The sequence below is a fragment of the Saccostrea echinata genome, unplaced genomic scaffold, assembly GCF_033153115.1.
Source record: "Saccostrea echinata isolate AGI-Se365-2 ecotype Australia unplaced genomic scaffold, CSIRO_AGI_Sech_v1 ptg000002l, whole genome shotgun sequence".
Taxonomy (NCBI): Eukaryota; Metazoa; Mollusca; class Bivalvia; order Ostreida; family Ostreidae; genus Saccostrea; species Saccostrea echinata.
The window spans coordinates 29,922,622-29,939,352 of NW_026889751.1; the positions used below are offsets into that span (position 1 = coordinate 29,922,622).

Consider the following 16,731-nt stretch of genomic DNA (forward strand, 5'->3'; position numbering starts at 1 on the left):
GAACCCGCGACGTAAGGATCAACTCCTTACACCGCGACTCTAGAGCGAACGCTCTAACCACTGCCCCACGCGGGCGACTATATACACTATAGTTAAATTGATGGAAAATCTTCCACAATGACTTTTTTCGACCTTGTTGTTCAATGTTCACAATTCATAGCCAATGAGCATCAATATCCCACACTGATGACAGCTCAGCTTTCCGAGAATTTCTGTATGGGTATTTAAGTTCTTTCTGTCTGTTGCAGAAAATAAAGTATACACAATATTATTACATTGAAATCGATTAAATATCTTAAGTGCTGTTTGATGGGAAGCTCTTATTTCGTCCTAGTACATGGCTTCAGTGACTAAAAATTACATTACATAGGTATTGTATGTACTGGCATTGAAATTTAACTGATTGTAAAAAAATAAAATCTAATATTACATGACCTGAGATTGTTTTGTGACTTTGATCTAAGGTCATTGGAGCAAGATCAAGATTACTTACAAAAGTATAAAATTTGTGTCCCATTAATAAATTCTAATGGAGAAACAATGGAAACTGCACTTTACACACTTTACGCCTGACATGAGAATGTATCATTACTTTAAACTAGGGTCATTTGGGCATGTTCATTGTCAATGGGAAAAGAAGTGTTAAATCGTGTCAGTTCCGCCATTTTCTTTAGGAAAATTTCAAGTCTAACATTAATATATTTACTCGCTAGAAGTTGGAATTCTGGAGTTAAATTTTGATCCAAAACATTATGTTTGACTTATAAGCGAGTTTTAGAAAAATTGGGTATTTTTCTGGAAAAAGAAATGTAGTAATATTGTAGCAACTCCAACGATAATGTTTTATAACGGTCGAAACAATCTAAAGTAGGAAAGGAAGATCTAAGATTGGCCCATGCACTTAACAAAAGTGCTTACAGATTTAAATGATCTTATAATCATATTTGTTTACATTGTTAATAAAAGACCAAATATTGATGTCATACCCCAAAATATGCTTTGAAACACAGGTCAATACAATAGAATATTAATCTGAAATTGACTGCAGATTCTGACAAAAATCTACACGGATTATAAGCGGGTCAATTGCAAATCCTCCAAAACAATCTAAAAAAAATACAGCCGACTTGTAAGTGAACCGATTAATGGGCAAGTATATACAGTACTTCAGAACTGAGAATATGCAATATCTTTGATCCAAGGTTGTTTGGGCAATGTTATGGTCACTGGCAGAAGAAGTATAAAAGTGATATTCATAACTTTTCTAATGAAGAAACATTAGAAGTTTATTTTATACTTTAAACAAGGATAACTCATGACCAGAGGGGTACATATGTATATCATGACTTTAGACCAAGGTCATTTTCGCAAGTTCAAGGACACTTTAAAAACAAATTTATTATTCCTGCCCAGTCCTGGTCATATCTTGTAAACACTCCTAGCTCATTCTTCGCACGAAGATTTCTTTTGAGTTAGGACCTTAACCCAAGGTCATTTGGCCAAGTTCCAGGTCACTGGTATATAAGTCTAATCCATAATTTTTAGAAAGAAACATTGGATATAGCACTTAAAATAATGAAGCAAGGAATATAATTTTTTGAGTATGCTCAAATTGATATTGGTATAAAACTAGGTCACAAAAGCCAATACAGAAACAATTTGGAATTGTAATGTAACTATGTTGAAAATAGATATTGATGAAATCAAGTAAGGTGTAATAATTTCCAAACAAAAACATGTATAACAGGAAACTGACAAAATTTCTACCTGTAAATCATTTAGTATATGTAATTCATTTTTGACTTTATTCAAATGTCTTCTTGTGATAATTCCAGGACAGAACTGGAGTCGTGAGTCCTAGAGTCATAGATGTGATAAACATAGATAATTTTGAGTATATTGGAGTCTCAGCTGATCTCAAAGGGGGTTAGTTTCACTAACTACAATATTCTGTAAATGTGCTTTTTCTACAGTGTTTAATTCTGCGGAATCACAATTTTTATGTAATCCGTGGGTTTAAAATTACGCTGATTCTTGAAACAAATAAACAGGAAATCCAATTCAACCAATCAGGAATGTTTGTTAATTCAGCCAATCAGTTATGTTTGTTAATTCAACCTATTGGATATACATGTATGTGTCAATTCAACCAATCAGGTATTTGTGTCAGATCAACCAATCAGGTATGTTTATTAATTCAGCCAATCGGGTATACATGTATGTGTCGATTCAATTAATCTGATAATTGTTAGTTCAAGTATGTGTATATAATTGCGTCGTATTCTGTATGTATTTGACAATGTACTGATATCTGAAATTATCATTCCCTAAAGCATTACGTTTGCAGAAAACAACGGTAATATGTACATGTAGCTGTGTATTGTTTTGACAAAGGTTCTTATGCTATATACTATAAATGTAAAAACTGATGAAATTGACAAATGACTAACTTAAAATCATCATCAATCTTTCCACTTATACATTCCTTTTTAAAAGAGTATTGTTAAATGCTACTAGACCATCAAAGTTCCAAGTTGCAGTATAAATCATCAAATATTCTAGTCTTCGGTATAAAAAAAATTAACACAGTACTTAATCTTTTTGAATGCTTTTAGTGTATTTTTTAAGACAGAAAGTCATCAGCTGTGTAGAGACAATAGAACAAGTAGCTTATGATTGTGTTTGTTGTTATATACTGACTGGTAACAGGTTGCAAAAGTGGGGTAAAAAGCTTGCATTGTCCATACATTTTACAAGGACAAAGATGAATAGATGATACTAGACATAAAGGTTGCTTTTGATCGGTTGATGTGTACCAAACATGCACCATGGTCATTTGTAGAAGGCCAAGGTCACTTGGTTTGAAGTGTAAAATTTTATTCCATTCCATAATTTTGTAATGGCACATTAAGTATAAATCATACTTGGGCTATGAATTGATTACGATCATAGAACATGCAAAGTTCCTGCCCATAGGTCATTTAGTGTAGATCAATGTCACATTGTTAATGAAAGTGTTGAATTTCACTTCAGGTATTTGATTTTTTTTACTTGTTTGTTTGCATATTAAGCAACAAGCAAGTTATCATTTGTATCTGTACACAGTCCATAGGGGTAATTCAGTGCACAATCTATGTAACCGAGAAACTGTCCATATGGATCTATGATGTGTATACAGTCATTGATATAATCAGCTGTAAGGATGTGACTCTGACTGTCTGTGGTGATACCCAGTGGAGTGAAAGGTTTGTTCTTTCGACACGGAATATGTCCGGTATACCTGAATCTAAATTTTCATGAATTATTAACCACTACTAATGCTTTAGCCCCACTATCAGACACACAGATATCCAGGTTCCTGTTCTCAGTAATGTATCTGTAATAGATACCAGATGAATAGAGAGGTTTACCTTTATCATCAAACTGAATGGTTTGTTTCTTTGTGGAACCAGAGTAACAGACAACTTTTGTTGGTTTGTAATCATCACTGCACATGATAACCAGGAGGTCACCAGAGGAGGTACTACAGACACCTGTAGGTATCCAGTTCTGTAGTCTGATCACCTCCTCTATCTTCTTATTCTTCACAATGTTCACAGTTCTATCACTGGAATCAGTATAAACTAGATCTCCACTTTTTGTCACTGCTATGTCAGATGGCATTTTCCCTGACTTGGTTGTGATTGACTTGAGTAGTGATCCTTTATTGATGCTGAAGAGCAAAATGTATTTTGGATACTGAGATATATTAAATAAATTAAGGTGTAATTATTAAGCTTATCTATTTTATTTTCAAAATAGGGTACCTGGCAGTTGCCCCCATGAAAAAAGGTTAAAAGACAAAAAGTATTGATGAACAAAAATTATTGTTCTTGTTTAATTAAGTGGAGAAAACATGCAAATAAAGTGCTCAATAAATTTATCTTGGCCTATTAAAATGCTAAGAATTTTAACTTCATAAAAATAACACTGAATCAGAATTCTCTGGTGTTCAGGAGTGTGGGTTCTTAAACTGTTAAATGACACAACTTCACGTTGTGATTGTTATTTAATAAAAAAAAAAGTTAACTTTGTAGAAATTCATTTAAGCTCTTTTTACGATTGAAAAATTTTGCAAGCAATTTTCCAAAAATATATCTCATTCATACGTAGTATACACACAATTTCCACATTCCTTGTCGGCCAAAATTTTAAAGAAGTTGTCTTTTAACTTGACAATCGTATAAATTATCCGAGTGAGAGTTACCTCATTTAAACCTTGTTCATATAAGTTGTCCATTTTTTTTGGAAAAATAAAATCATGACTTTCCACATCTGTTTTTTTAGGCGACTCGGGTGAACTCCGTATCTCATGGATCTTTGGTAATTTATGACGGAGGTGTTTCTAAAGAATAATAAAGTTAAATAAATAAATAAAAAATGTTTTTAAAATTGTTATTGAAAATACTGATGCCTGACATCTAAATAGCATTTTCATATCAGGCTTTTTTCATGTGGCTTAAGCTTCCTCTAATTAATTAATGCCACATAATTGAGATGGAGTAAAAAATTTGTTCATGCCCTTCACGTTTTATGAGAGCCTGTACAATTGTAGATGATAAAAATCTTACCTATCTTAAGGGAGACTTTTAAAAAAAAGATTTGCAGATAAATTTGAATAAAAACTTTTGACAATCTTTAACATTCTGATAAAGTAGCAATAATTGTCTGTACAACACTTACTTCCTCAAGACTGAACGCTTGTCTTTTTAAGAAATAATCATATACATTTTGTCTGCCCTGACCCATTGGTTCTTGAGAAGATAACATGACCCCAACATATTTCCTACCCCCTCCCTCTTCTGAATGAGGAAATTTCATTTAAACAAACGAGTTCTCATCACCCAAAGATGATTTGTAGCGCATTTAATTGAAATTGGTTCACAGGTTCCCAAGATTTGAAAAGTTAATGGACGGATGGCTAAGCTTTGATCAGATAACCTCACCTGAGCTTTTGACTCACCACCAGTCAGTCAGTCAGATGTACTGCAAGAAGAACACAGTAAGAGATATAATTCAGTACAGAGTTTTATTTAGACAAGACTAGAGTCAGCACACATACATGTATTACAGCACTTCTTCAAGTTACATCAGATACAAAAATAGACAATTCATCTGCCTCCAACAAAACCATGTTGTCACAAAAAAGTTCATTTCACAAACACTTGTAAGAAATGTATGGAAAATATTTTAGCAGTTTAAGAGCTGTGCATTTACCCTTCACCTTTTTTTGTGATTAACTAAAGAATTATTTATGTAGAAGTGGAAAGGTCTGGTGAATTGTGTAGAACCATTATATTTTACAATGAATAGGAAATTTTATGATTTTTTTTTCACTTAACCAAAATTTATAATTGATGTGAAATTTCTCAAATTTAAAAAAGTAACCATTTCCTTTGTTTTGAACTCTAACCATTTTTTTCCCACAACTATTCGAGTATAATAGAGATAGAGTGATAAAAAAATCAAAATACTGTATATAAAATCATTAAAACGCAAAACAAAAATTTAAAAATAATATTCAGATGTGGACGGAAATAATAAAAGCATCAAAACATACAAAAAGGGTGTACTAACATTGCATGTACGGATTTATCTAGTGATCATGCTTCCTAACACCTGGGGCTGTTACATAAATTGTCAGTCATATAAAAACTACTGTGCAATGAAACACAAAATAATTATTCATTCATGGATTTAAAAAAAAACAACAACATATTAATAAAACGGAGTTTTCAGTAAATCATATGGATGCTCCTATACACCAACACATTGCCTCCCTATTTATGAAAAACAATGGAGGAAATAAAAACCAGTTTTAACATGGAACTTAGCATGCTTCCATTTTTCCCCCCCTTTTTTTCTAAAAAAAAATGGGACAGGATTTCATTGTTGTGTTGGTTAATTTCAATATACCTGATGTTGGGACTTTATTTCAGAACAATTTGCATCAAGTTGAAAATTTAAGAATAATGTATTTTACTCTTTCCATAGATTTTTTTGTTCAAATGCATGTACACTCTTCAATTAAATGGAAACTTTGACAATTTCTTTGCAAGTTATAAAAACATATATATTTAACATCTCCATCATGCTTCAAAAACTTAAACAGGTTTTTCTTGTACAATTCTTAAAGTAATTTCTTTCAACAGAGAAAGCTCACAAATGTTTATAAAATAAAGAAAACATGTACACTTCTCTCTCTGAGTATATTTGTTGTCAAATAACAGATGTGCAACTGTTAAAATAAACTTTATGGTGGGTAAAATAAAAAAGATAAAAATTTTCTATTAAAATACTTCTTATTTCTTCTTGATATTCTGTATATTTGGCATTACATCAAAAGATGAATATCATATCATTTAAAGCTGGTCACAAACTGAAGTTGATGAATACAATTATGTATGAAAATTTACTTATTGCATATAATGCCCTAAGCATTTTACAAACAATGACTTCTATGCACAAGTGGTTGATCTTAACAACCAGAAAAATGTCTTCATCTACATAACCTACCCCTAGTTGTAAACATGGTAAATGTAGTTTATTCAGCATGTATGATATTTGGCGGAAATTGCTTTTTCAACGTAAGCATAAACTTGATTCATAGCATACTGTAAACCAACTTTTATTTGTGTGCGATTAATATTCGTGAGTTTCGCGACCTACATTTATTCGCGAATATTAATCGCCGCGAACCATTTATTTTGCTTTGTATTTGTAGATAATGTTTCCTGAGTCATGGAAATTAATCGCCACGGATTGATTTTCAACAACCAAATCGCGAATAAAAGATGACGCGAATAATAGTTGGTTTACAGTATCTGAATATGCTAGACATGAATAAATAGTATTACTTAAACATTTAGTGTACGTAATTTAGGGGAAGCTGTTTTCTGCCGATGGCCGCTAAAAAGAATATTAATATAATATGTTATCAGTAAGAAAATGATTTTATGACTGTGTACCTGTGCTTGCTTGTATTTCCAGTCTACAAACATCTTTAAGCAATATGAACCTGTAACAATTCTTGGGATCAAAATTTTTGAGTGTAGAAAACAATTTAAAATCGCTGGGATAAATAAAAGCATGGAAATTTCTGATAAATAAGTAAAAATATCAATTTATCACAGACATCACAGAGCAAATGCTTCTTCAGAGTTCAATATGACCTATAAATTAACAGACAATATAAATATACATGATACAATGAGAATATACATGATACAATGAGTGCACCTATTTCTAGAACATAATATTTACATGGCATGTTTATGTACAGGATTAGAGGTACTCATGTTTCACAATGTATAAATACATTTAGGTGGCTAAAAGATTTGTACAAATTTTTTAGAGCTATGACAAGAGGAATTCACTGAAAGAAAATCCTCTCATAGACTTAGAGTAAATCCTCAAAAAATAGACACTGTGTCTGGGCAGAACATGTAGCCATAAAAAAGACTAGATACTCAGAGCCAAGGATGGGGTGATGATATATATTTTTATCCAAGAAAAATTACTTCAGCGGCTTTGTAGGGCATTTGTTCAAATGTTTAAAACCAACGGCTGACCGTCCATCCTGGGAATTCCTTCAATGTGCAATAAAGGTCCAGAGGATTTCCATAACATCACACACAGATAGGGTATGGTGATGTCTTACAGACCCAAGGGAGTACTGTAATGTCACACAGTGGGTATGGTGATGGGTTTGGAGGAGAAGATAGGGTAGCCGAGGGGTGGGTCCGCAGCCTGTACGGTAAGATTACGGAGGATTGTGGGGTGGGCTTGTATACTGTATCGTTCCTCGTCATCATTGGTGAAGTAGAGTAACTCCAAACTAAGGTTAGCCCACTGTCCCTTCACAGCCTCGCTGTTAAGACGTCCTATGTACACCATTTCCTCCTGCAGAGTCAGCAGCCGACTGCTATATGTCCCCTGTAAATAATGATTTCCTTAGCAAATGTATACTGTTTTAAATGCTGTGAAAATGCATCCACTCCATTTATTATCAATATTAAAATTAAGTACATGTAAGTGATAATTCATAAGAAGAGTTTTTTCCATTACAAATTTTTGTCCTGATTTTGACTTCAAAACATGTTGTCAAAGTCATCTCTTTTATCATCTCAATGATCTCTTTTATTTTACCTGTGCCTTGTTATGACCCAGGGAGAACAGGTTGTTACCTGTGTTATTTCATTAATACCTGTGCCTTGTTGTGACCCAGGCAGAACAGGTTGTTCTCTTTTATCATCTCAATGATCTCTTTTATTTTACCTGTGCCTTGTTATGACCCAGGGAGAACAGGTTGTCACCTGTGTTATTTCATTAATACCTGTGCCTTGTTGTGACCCAGGCAGAACAGGTTGTTCTCTTTTATCACCTCAATGATCTCTTTTATTTTACCTGTGCCTTGTTATGACCCAGGGAGAACAGGTTGTTACCTGTGTTATTTCATTATTACCTGTGCCTTGTTATGACCCAGGCAGAAGAGGTTGTTACCTGTGTTTTTCTGTTATAACCTGTGCCTTGTTATGACCCAGAAGGAAAGGGGTTTTTATCTGTGTTATTTTATTATCATATGTGCCTTGTTTTGATCCGGATACAACAGGTTTTTATTTTATTATAACCTGTGCCTTGTTGTGACCCAGAGATAACAGACTGTTACCTGTGTTATTTTATTATAATGTGCCTTGTTATCACCCAGGTACAACAGGTTGTTATCTGTTTCAAATTAACATTAGCTGTGCCTTGTGATCCAGAGAACAGATTGTCACTAGGGGTGAAACGATACACCTCCTTCACGGTTCGATATGTATTGTATAATTTTGTCTCGGTTCGGTTATTTTCGATTCATTTTATAGAAGGAAACAAATTCAATGTTGTTATTATGCTTTCGTTTTCTAAATCTAGTCACATATTTTACGAATTTTATTTGCAAATTGACTAGAAGAAATTGATTAAAATTATTTGACTGTCAAAAATTATTTTACAAGCTAATAATAGCCTATCAGTCATCAAAAATCTACGTATTCTATACTTATTTATACTGAGTAACATGTTTTACCTTATGCAAAACCCGACTGAATAACGATCCTGAACGAAAAATGAACCGAACCGAAAATTAGAGATTTTGCACCGTGTATCAAACCCAGAAAAAATACTGCGGTGAATCGATACCGCGGTGAACCGTTTCACTCCTAATTGTCACCTGTGTTATTTTATTATTACCTGTGCCTTGTTATGACCCAGAGAGAACAGGTTGGGGACTGAGTTGAGGACTGAGGACTTCCATTCCTCCTCCTTCTCCAGTCCGATGTACCAGTCTTTGTCAAACTCCATCAGATATTCCTCAAACTCCCCGGGGGTGGTGGCTTCCCCCATCAGAGTCTGATCAAGCATCATCTTAAATCCATACCTATAAAGATGTAGGGACGTATCAGTAATTTATATCAAAAAGTATGGTCTGTTTTAGTAATGGACTTCCTTAGGTTGTTATCGTAAGAAGTTTCCAAAAATATTTCACATATTAAAACTGTGATTATATAAGTATCTTGATAAATTATTTGAAGGCTGTGATGGTAAATTACCTGTAGGATGTTATTGAAGGAAGTGATTAATTACACAAAGAATATTATATAAATATGTATGACATGACCTTAGTTTCAGTTTATTAAAATCAAGAGACATACATCTCATAGACAATATTTACAATCATACATTTAGTACATATAATGATGAAACTAACATCCAACATGTACAATATATAATATAATGATATTTCAATAATTAATAAATTAGTTAAAGACATTGTTCTTGTTGTACTTGCTAATTGCAAAGATTTTCCTAGATTACATAATTCTTTCACATTCTGTGTACTAAGTAACTGTACTAATTTAAAGACACTTGGTCTTCGGGAGTAAAAACTTTTTATGTATTTTTGACTTAATGTATATAACGTGGATATTGTAACACAAAATGAAATTCATCTTCTATGTCCCCTAATTGGCAAAGATTACATGTTCTATTATTTCTCACAATTTTATTATATCTTCCTTGTTTTCAATCATTAAGTTATGAGCAGATAATCTTAATCTGGTAATTGATACTCTATACTGTAAATATATTGGTTTACATCAGTAAGACTGAAGGGTAAAATTATCAACAAGGTGTTGATAAATGAAGCATTTTGGTGATTTACATAAATCTGACATAAAGTTTTGGATAATACTGTATATTACCTGTATGCCTTGAGAACTAATTTATAAAGCTCCTTGTCTTCTGACAACCAGTCTAACATTGCATTCCAAGGCAGATCACCAACATAGAATTTATATAAAGTGCTGGCACCACCCACTGAGGCTACAAAACAAATCAATAAGAAAATAATCATAGACTGGACTTTCACAGATAAACTTCAATAAATACATGTACATAGAAAATAATTCAAAATTAAAGAAATCATTTCAAATCATAAACTTACAGTTGGTATCAAATATGGAGTAGCAGGCCATGACAAGTTGAGAGTAACAGTTAATCAGGACATCGTCTCTGGCGATCTGATCTTTGACCTGGTCAACAGGTCCTTCTACACCTGACCAGTCTAGTGTCCCCAGTACATACTTGAACCAATCCTTGGGAAACTTAGACAGGTATCTAGACACCTGGGAGGATTCCAGAGGCAACTCTCGCCACTTCTGGGGCAGACTCACATGCACAGAGTGAGAACATTTAAAATCAGGGGAACCAGCCAAATTTGTCACTGGTTTAAAGATTCCATTACTTGTCTTTTTACTTTCAAACTTTGAGATAGTCCCTAATGTCTTTTTATTTTTGTCTAAGGCTGGAAGCCCAAGTTCAAAGTCATTCATTAAATCCTCAATATCATCATCAAACTTGCTAACAGGTTTAGCAGGTGCCCCAAATGCTGGAGATATGGACTTCTTTGGCTCCTGTTTCTTTGTGTTTGTTTTCTTTCTGTCTGTAAACTCATCCTCAGAGAAAATACTGTCAGTAAAACTTCCCAGTGACCCCCAGGAGGTGTTCATTTTATTCTGCTGAGAGGAAGATGGCCTACCAGCATAAGTCTCCATAGCTATCACAGCTCTGTCCTTGTGATGAATAGAAGCCTTTGAGATTCTCCCTGACACATTGTTATTATTTTCACTTCCTGTTCCTTTCCTCACATTGTCTTTATTTTTCTCTCTTTCCTTAATTTTCAGTTTATTCACATGATGCAGTAAAACCCACACAAGGCTTTTTATAAAGGATGACATAGTGATATCAAAACTTCCTGGCTGGTCTATGATTCCAGTCAGGACATTCCGAGCGTCTGAGTATGTCTTGATCGGCTCAACATCCACCAGTGTCAGAGTGTGTAATGGATAATGATTGACTGGAAAATAGCCAAAGTCTTCTGGGAAGGCCTCCTCGAAAATGTCATCCAATCTGGCGGCTTCAGCTGTGTGACATGATGTCTCCTGAAGCTCCAAGCCCTTAATGCTGACTGTACAGTAGCCCGCTCCTCGCTCCAGAATCATGATCCACACCAGTCGATCCTGGTACCTCACCAAGTAGTGATTCCCAACACATGCCTCACCTGAAATAAAAGATATCTGACATATGAAACAAATAAAGCATTCAAAACCTGAATATTTACTCAAACATCTGTCTGATTAGTAAGAGAAAAACATACAAGTAAGTAATTAAAGATTATGAAGCTGAGGAATGTCATATATATGTACCTTTAAGTACAAGGCAAAGTCTCATGCAAGTGAATGTACAGGAGATTCATTTATTTAGTTATATTTAGTTGAAGATTTTAGGCCTTTCATTAAATAACTAAAATTACATTACACTTTTGATATCATATGCAAGGCAGTTACATGTAGTATGTATCTTTAGATGCATCATTTATTCAAGTTTCGTCAATTTTAAAGTATAATATATATGACATATGTTGGAATGGACCTGCTCAAGAAATTTTAACATGGCCACAACATGAAAACATACATGTAGATCAGCTGCAATACCTAAAGCAAGAAATTTCTACTTACCCAATCTTCCATCTGCAAACGCTGTTCTGAGTGCCCCACTCAACACTGGTGTGAGCTGTTTGTAGAACATGGTGTCAGGATTCACATTAGCTGAGGCCCCCACCTCCTCTGGCCAGAACTTATTAGGACGGGGAAACCCCATCACAAACAAAGGCAGTGTAAACAGAGGAAGGAGTGGGGCTGACAGAGCCGAGGCCAGGGTGATCATGCTGAGGACCAGGGGGAATAAAAACACGGAGACCCCAATCAGGGCCACTGTGGATCCCCTCCTCTGTTTCTTATCTGTCCAGGAGGTGATCAGGATAGTCATACAGAAGTACAGCTTGTTCAGGAACTGGGTGGCTCTGTCTCTGCACAGACCAATCAGGAGAGAGAGGATTGGGAAGAGTATGAGGTCAGAGGTTGATGTCACGGTAACCAGGATGATGTGTGTGATAGAGATCTCCAACAGGCTGTTGGCTGTATTCTGCCAAATCTATAACAGATATATCACAAATGTATAACAAATGTTACACAAATTTAACAGATATAACATATATCTTTAGCAGATATAACATACACACTGTGGGTCACTATTTTTATAGGAGTTAATTTTTGTTGTTTTTCGTGGAGTGCAGAGACCAATGAATTCATATCTTCCATAAAATGTAAAAATTTCAAACCACAGTTATGTACATGTATAATATTTCTTCATCAACAATGAAATTAAATCCCCAAGAATATATATGTTTTCCTCAAACCATGAAAATTTGACCCCCCTTAAATAAGTGATTTTACAATAACCAGATATTAGACATTTCTAAAATGGATAAAATGCTTATCTGTGGCAGATTTTATACAAAATTTTTCATTGACTTAATTTCAAAATGGTTACTATGACATTTTATAAACAAAATTTTTATTGAATCAGATATTCTTGTAAACTCATAAGATTCTCATAATATACATACTACTGAATCAGAATTTCAGTGTAATAAACTTAAGTAAGCCTCAATTATTCACCGTTGTTTATATCTGTTTGACCGTAAGCAATTTCTCAGATCTCTGCATTTGAATGAGAACATGGTCTCAAAACATGGCGTTTCTTTTCAAAAATAATCTTAGCAAGTATAAGAAACAAGAGAATTCCTGTAATGCTCCAAATCTAATAACAGCAACTAAAGGTGATGAATAGATGACTTACAGCTGTAAAGATCCCCAATAATAAGAACTAACACTGAATGGCTACATAACTTACAGCTCTAAAGATCCTCACCACACCAAAAATATACCAGACAGAAGTGATGGTGCTGAGGTTCTTAGTGGCTGATACAGAGGACGGGTCACTACTGGTCACTAACAAGGACGCATAAGCCAGCATGGTCAAGGGAGCCACTGAAAAGAAAGACATAAAATTTATAAAACATGACAGAATACAATTATTGCAACAAGCTGATTTAAAAAAAATAATAATGAAACTTAGGAAAATTATTTGTAACATCAAATGCTGAATATATACATTTCTTTCTTTTAAATTGGATTGCTCATTGACCTAATTAATTTCATAATTCTTTTCCAGTTATTTACAGTCATAATTACGAATTGATAATGATTGTATCTGAAGATTATGTTGGTGGTCTACGAGAACACATGAAGTGATCAGTTAATCTCTGAAGACTCACCCCAGTTCAGTACAATCCTGCGAGTGATCCCCAGAACTTTCATCTTCCTCCTTCTGTCATGGAATGGTCGACCTACGCGGGCAGCTCTTGGGAACAGACGATTTCTCAGCAACCCAAAGAAAATGTAAACGCTCTGGACATCTCGTAATATTTTCTCAAGCACACAAAGACCAATCGTCACATATCCTAGAATCCGCCAAACATCTCCATTAATTGTGTGTGAATTAGAATTTAACAATCCTGCTGTGACCCCAACTAATGCCAGCATCAGTGCATGGTACAGAAATTCAAACACACCCCAACCCCAAAGAAACCCCTTGACCCCTGTGTCCATAGCAATGACCCCTTGGTCATCTGATACTTTGTTTCTGTTTCTGATGGTTTGTATAATTTGGTTTCCGAGCCCCCCGAGGTCAGTACTGAGGAGGTATCCACACAGAGAGGCCAGGAGGACTGTCTCCAGGCAGGAGGAAAAGAAAAAGGCTCCCAGGTACACCCCCACAGACAGGACCACCAGCACCACCAGTCTGAAACGAGAACAGTCAAAATAATACAATGATATACACCCAATATATCAATAATACATATGGTTTCACATGGTTCTGTAACTTCATCAGTGACACAAAAGCCAAATCCATGTCTGTTCTGCCAGTGTATCATGACCACTGCAGACCATTATTACATTATTATCATGATTATGTTCATTTAAATGTTACAAAAATTCTAATGAAAATAGTAAAATATTCATGTCTATCAAATTCTACAAGATTATTAATCATATCAATAGCTATAAAAAGTTTTGATATATCTATCATTCTTATTTTACAAGAATTTATCAAGTAAATAAGCTGCTTGCTTCAAAGCTTGTGTTTGTAGTAGTGATATGGAAACATTTCTGTTAATATTAAATATTACAACTGAGTATGGGGGCAACATATTGCAAATTATTTTTAATAATTATAGATGTCAGAGCATTTTCATGCTTGATATTTACTTATTCAGATATAATTGCCTCATAAACCATTTATATTTAAGTATTAGTCATGGCATGTTTATCTCTTATGTAAATAATCTCTCTCCCAGAGAAATAAACTTTAGAATATATGTCGAGTCACATATACATGTAATTAGCAGTATCAAAGAAAATGGTGAGTTTGTTAGGTTCTATCTACACAGCAATGGTCTGCAACTGAAATTTCTCCCTCCATCATGTCTATCAGAGCAGCATGATTGCATATACATGTATTTTGAACATTTATATCAATTTGTGATGACTTAAGTTACAAAATAATAAATACTATGTTTGCTTATGATATATTGATAACATATGCTACTATTCTCTAAAACAGTAACAGCTGATAAAAACCATTGGAGAATATGGTAAGTTAGGTTATAGTCTTGATAAAACCCACAAAAAAATAAACAAATAAATATGCACAATTGTGCAACCTCTTACACCATAAGTTACGTGCAAATCTGATGTGCAGTAATCCATTCTATTGTACCTGATTTCTGAAGCCATTGGAGAACCCCCAAAGAGATGAACATGGACCTGCTCACCCAGCCACAGGAAGAAGCAGTCCACTGGGGGGAGGAATCCACAGGTCCATAACACGGGGAGGAACACAAACAAAATATGGAGGGCCTGATTTGTGGTCAAGAAGGTGGTCTGACTCTCATATCTGTAACAGAAATCAACACAAATATAATAACTGACAAATATTTTTAACTAGATCTGTAATTTTACTTATTGTTGACACTATGTTTCTTTTTTTTTTTTTCAAGTTAATTCTGTAATAGCTTAAACTCGCCTGTACAGAAGATCAAATGCTGAGAATACAAGGATATAAAATGGCCTGGTCAGAGGAGATATCTCCCATGTGTCCATTGTCCTGTATGTTGCAGGCTCTGGTGGTGCAGCCACTGTGAGTGGGTACTGGGCCACAAGCACAGTGAACCAGCCAAAAATAAATAGAATCACTGTGGCTCCAGTATTGTTACTGAACAATCCATTCAAGGTAGCCGGCAAGAGATACCACAAGGCAAGTCCACACATACACCCTGATATCACAGCATGAATGGCAATGTTTGCAATGAATTTTTTCCTGGGGACAATAAACTCGAATGTTTCCACTCCACAACATGACATGAAATCTATTTCATCTTCCTCAGCCAGAAGATTCTTTTTCGTAGGGTATGGCAGATCTGATGAACATTTAACCTGTACAATAGTGGTGATAATGTGAGTAACCATGACAACAACCAGCATGAGACACCCATACAGAATAACGCCAGTGACATCGGTAATGGTGTCCAATTCAACGAGCAGCGTGACCGTGCCTCCCAAAATGAATGGAATGAGGAATAGTAGAACCTGGTTAATATACACATAAATAGGAGCATCGTAGCCAAGGCGGAGTTTGGGGCCACCAAGAATGGTTTGGGGAAATCTCTTGGCAAAGAATTCCTGCTTGTACTCATTCAAAAGTGGGATCCCAGTCCCCATGTTGTTGTTGTTTAAGGTCAGGTTATACTGGAACCAGTGTAATATTTCAATTCCATGTTCATATCTGAATTAAAAAAAACAAAAATGAAATTTTTAATTCTTGTCAAAGTAATTTCTGAAGATGAAGGAAACGTGTCGAACAAAAAAATGAATATTTCAAAACATTTGTTTTCATTAGATACCAACACTTACAATGAGTTTGTTTCTACGATTCTTTTGAAAAATTTTCCAATGATACCTACTTGTTTACATTAACTCGGTATATGATGTATCACATTGTCACATCTATCGGCAGATCTGCTCAAATTATGTCAAAATTTTTGGGTTTTAGGTAAAATAATCCGATTGGAAAATAACTAAAAGTAAACTCGAATATGATAAGGCATTCCGGATCATGGTTTAAAGGGTTTTATTTTATCTTTGTTGAATTCGTAAATTGAACTTTATTTAATCTGATTGTATGATTAAT

General features: G+C 34.5%; 2 protein-coding genes across 2 annotated transcripts; both read right to left on the bottom strand.

The window, feature by feature from the left end:
• Positions 1–3,294: 3,294 nt before the first annotated feature.
• On the bottom strand, positions 3,295–3,714 carry LOC133178245 (uncharacterized). Its single transcript, XM_061312989.1, has one exon. The coding sequence runs from the start codon at positions 3,661–3,663 to the stop codon at positions 3,295–3,297; it is 369 nt and encodes a 122-aa protein (XP_061168973.1). The 5' UTR covers positions 3,664–3,714.
• Positions 3,715–5,064: 1,350 nt separating this feature from the next.
• On the bottom strand, positions 5,065–16,547 carry LOC133176993 (pecanex-like protein 4). Its single transcript, XM_061312070.1, has 10 exons — positions 16,505–16,547; positions 15,568–16,326; positions 15,262–15,438; positions 13,757–14,283; positions 13,333–13,469; positions 12,096–12,570; positions 10,523–11,638; positions 10,281–10,401; positions 9,271–9,457; positions 5,065–7,974 (listed from the first exon to the last, which is right to left on the bottom strand). Exons 2-10 carry the CDS (start codon positions 16,260–16,262, stop codon positions 7,723–7,725), a joined length of 3,687 nt encoding a protein of 1,228 aa, XP_061168054.1. The 5' UTR covers positions 16,263–16,326; positions 16,505–16,547; the 3' UTR covers positions 5,065–7,722.
• Between the last annotated feature and the right edge of the window lie 184 nt (positions 16,548–16,731).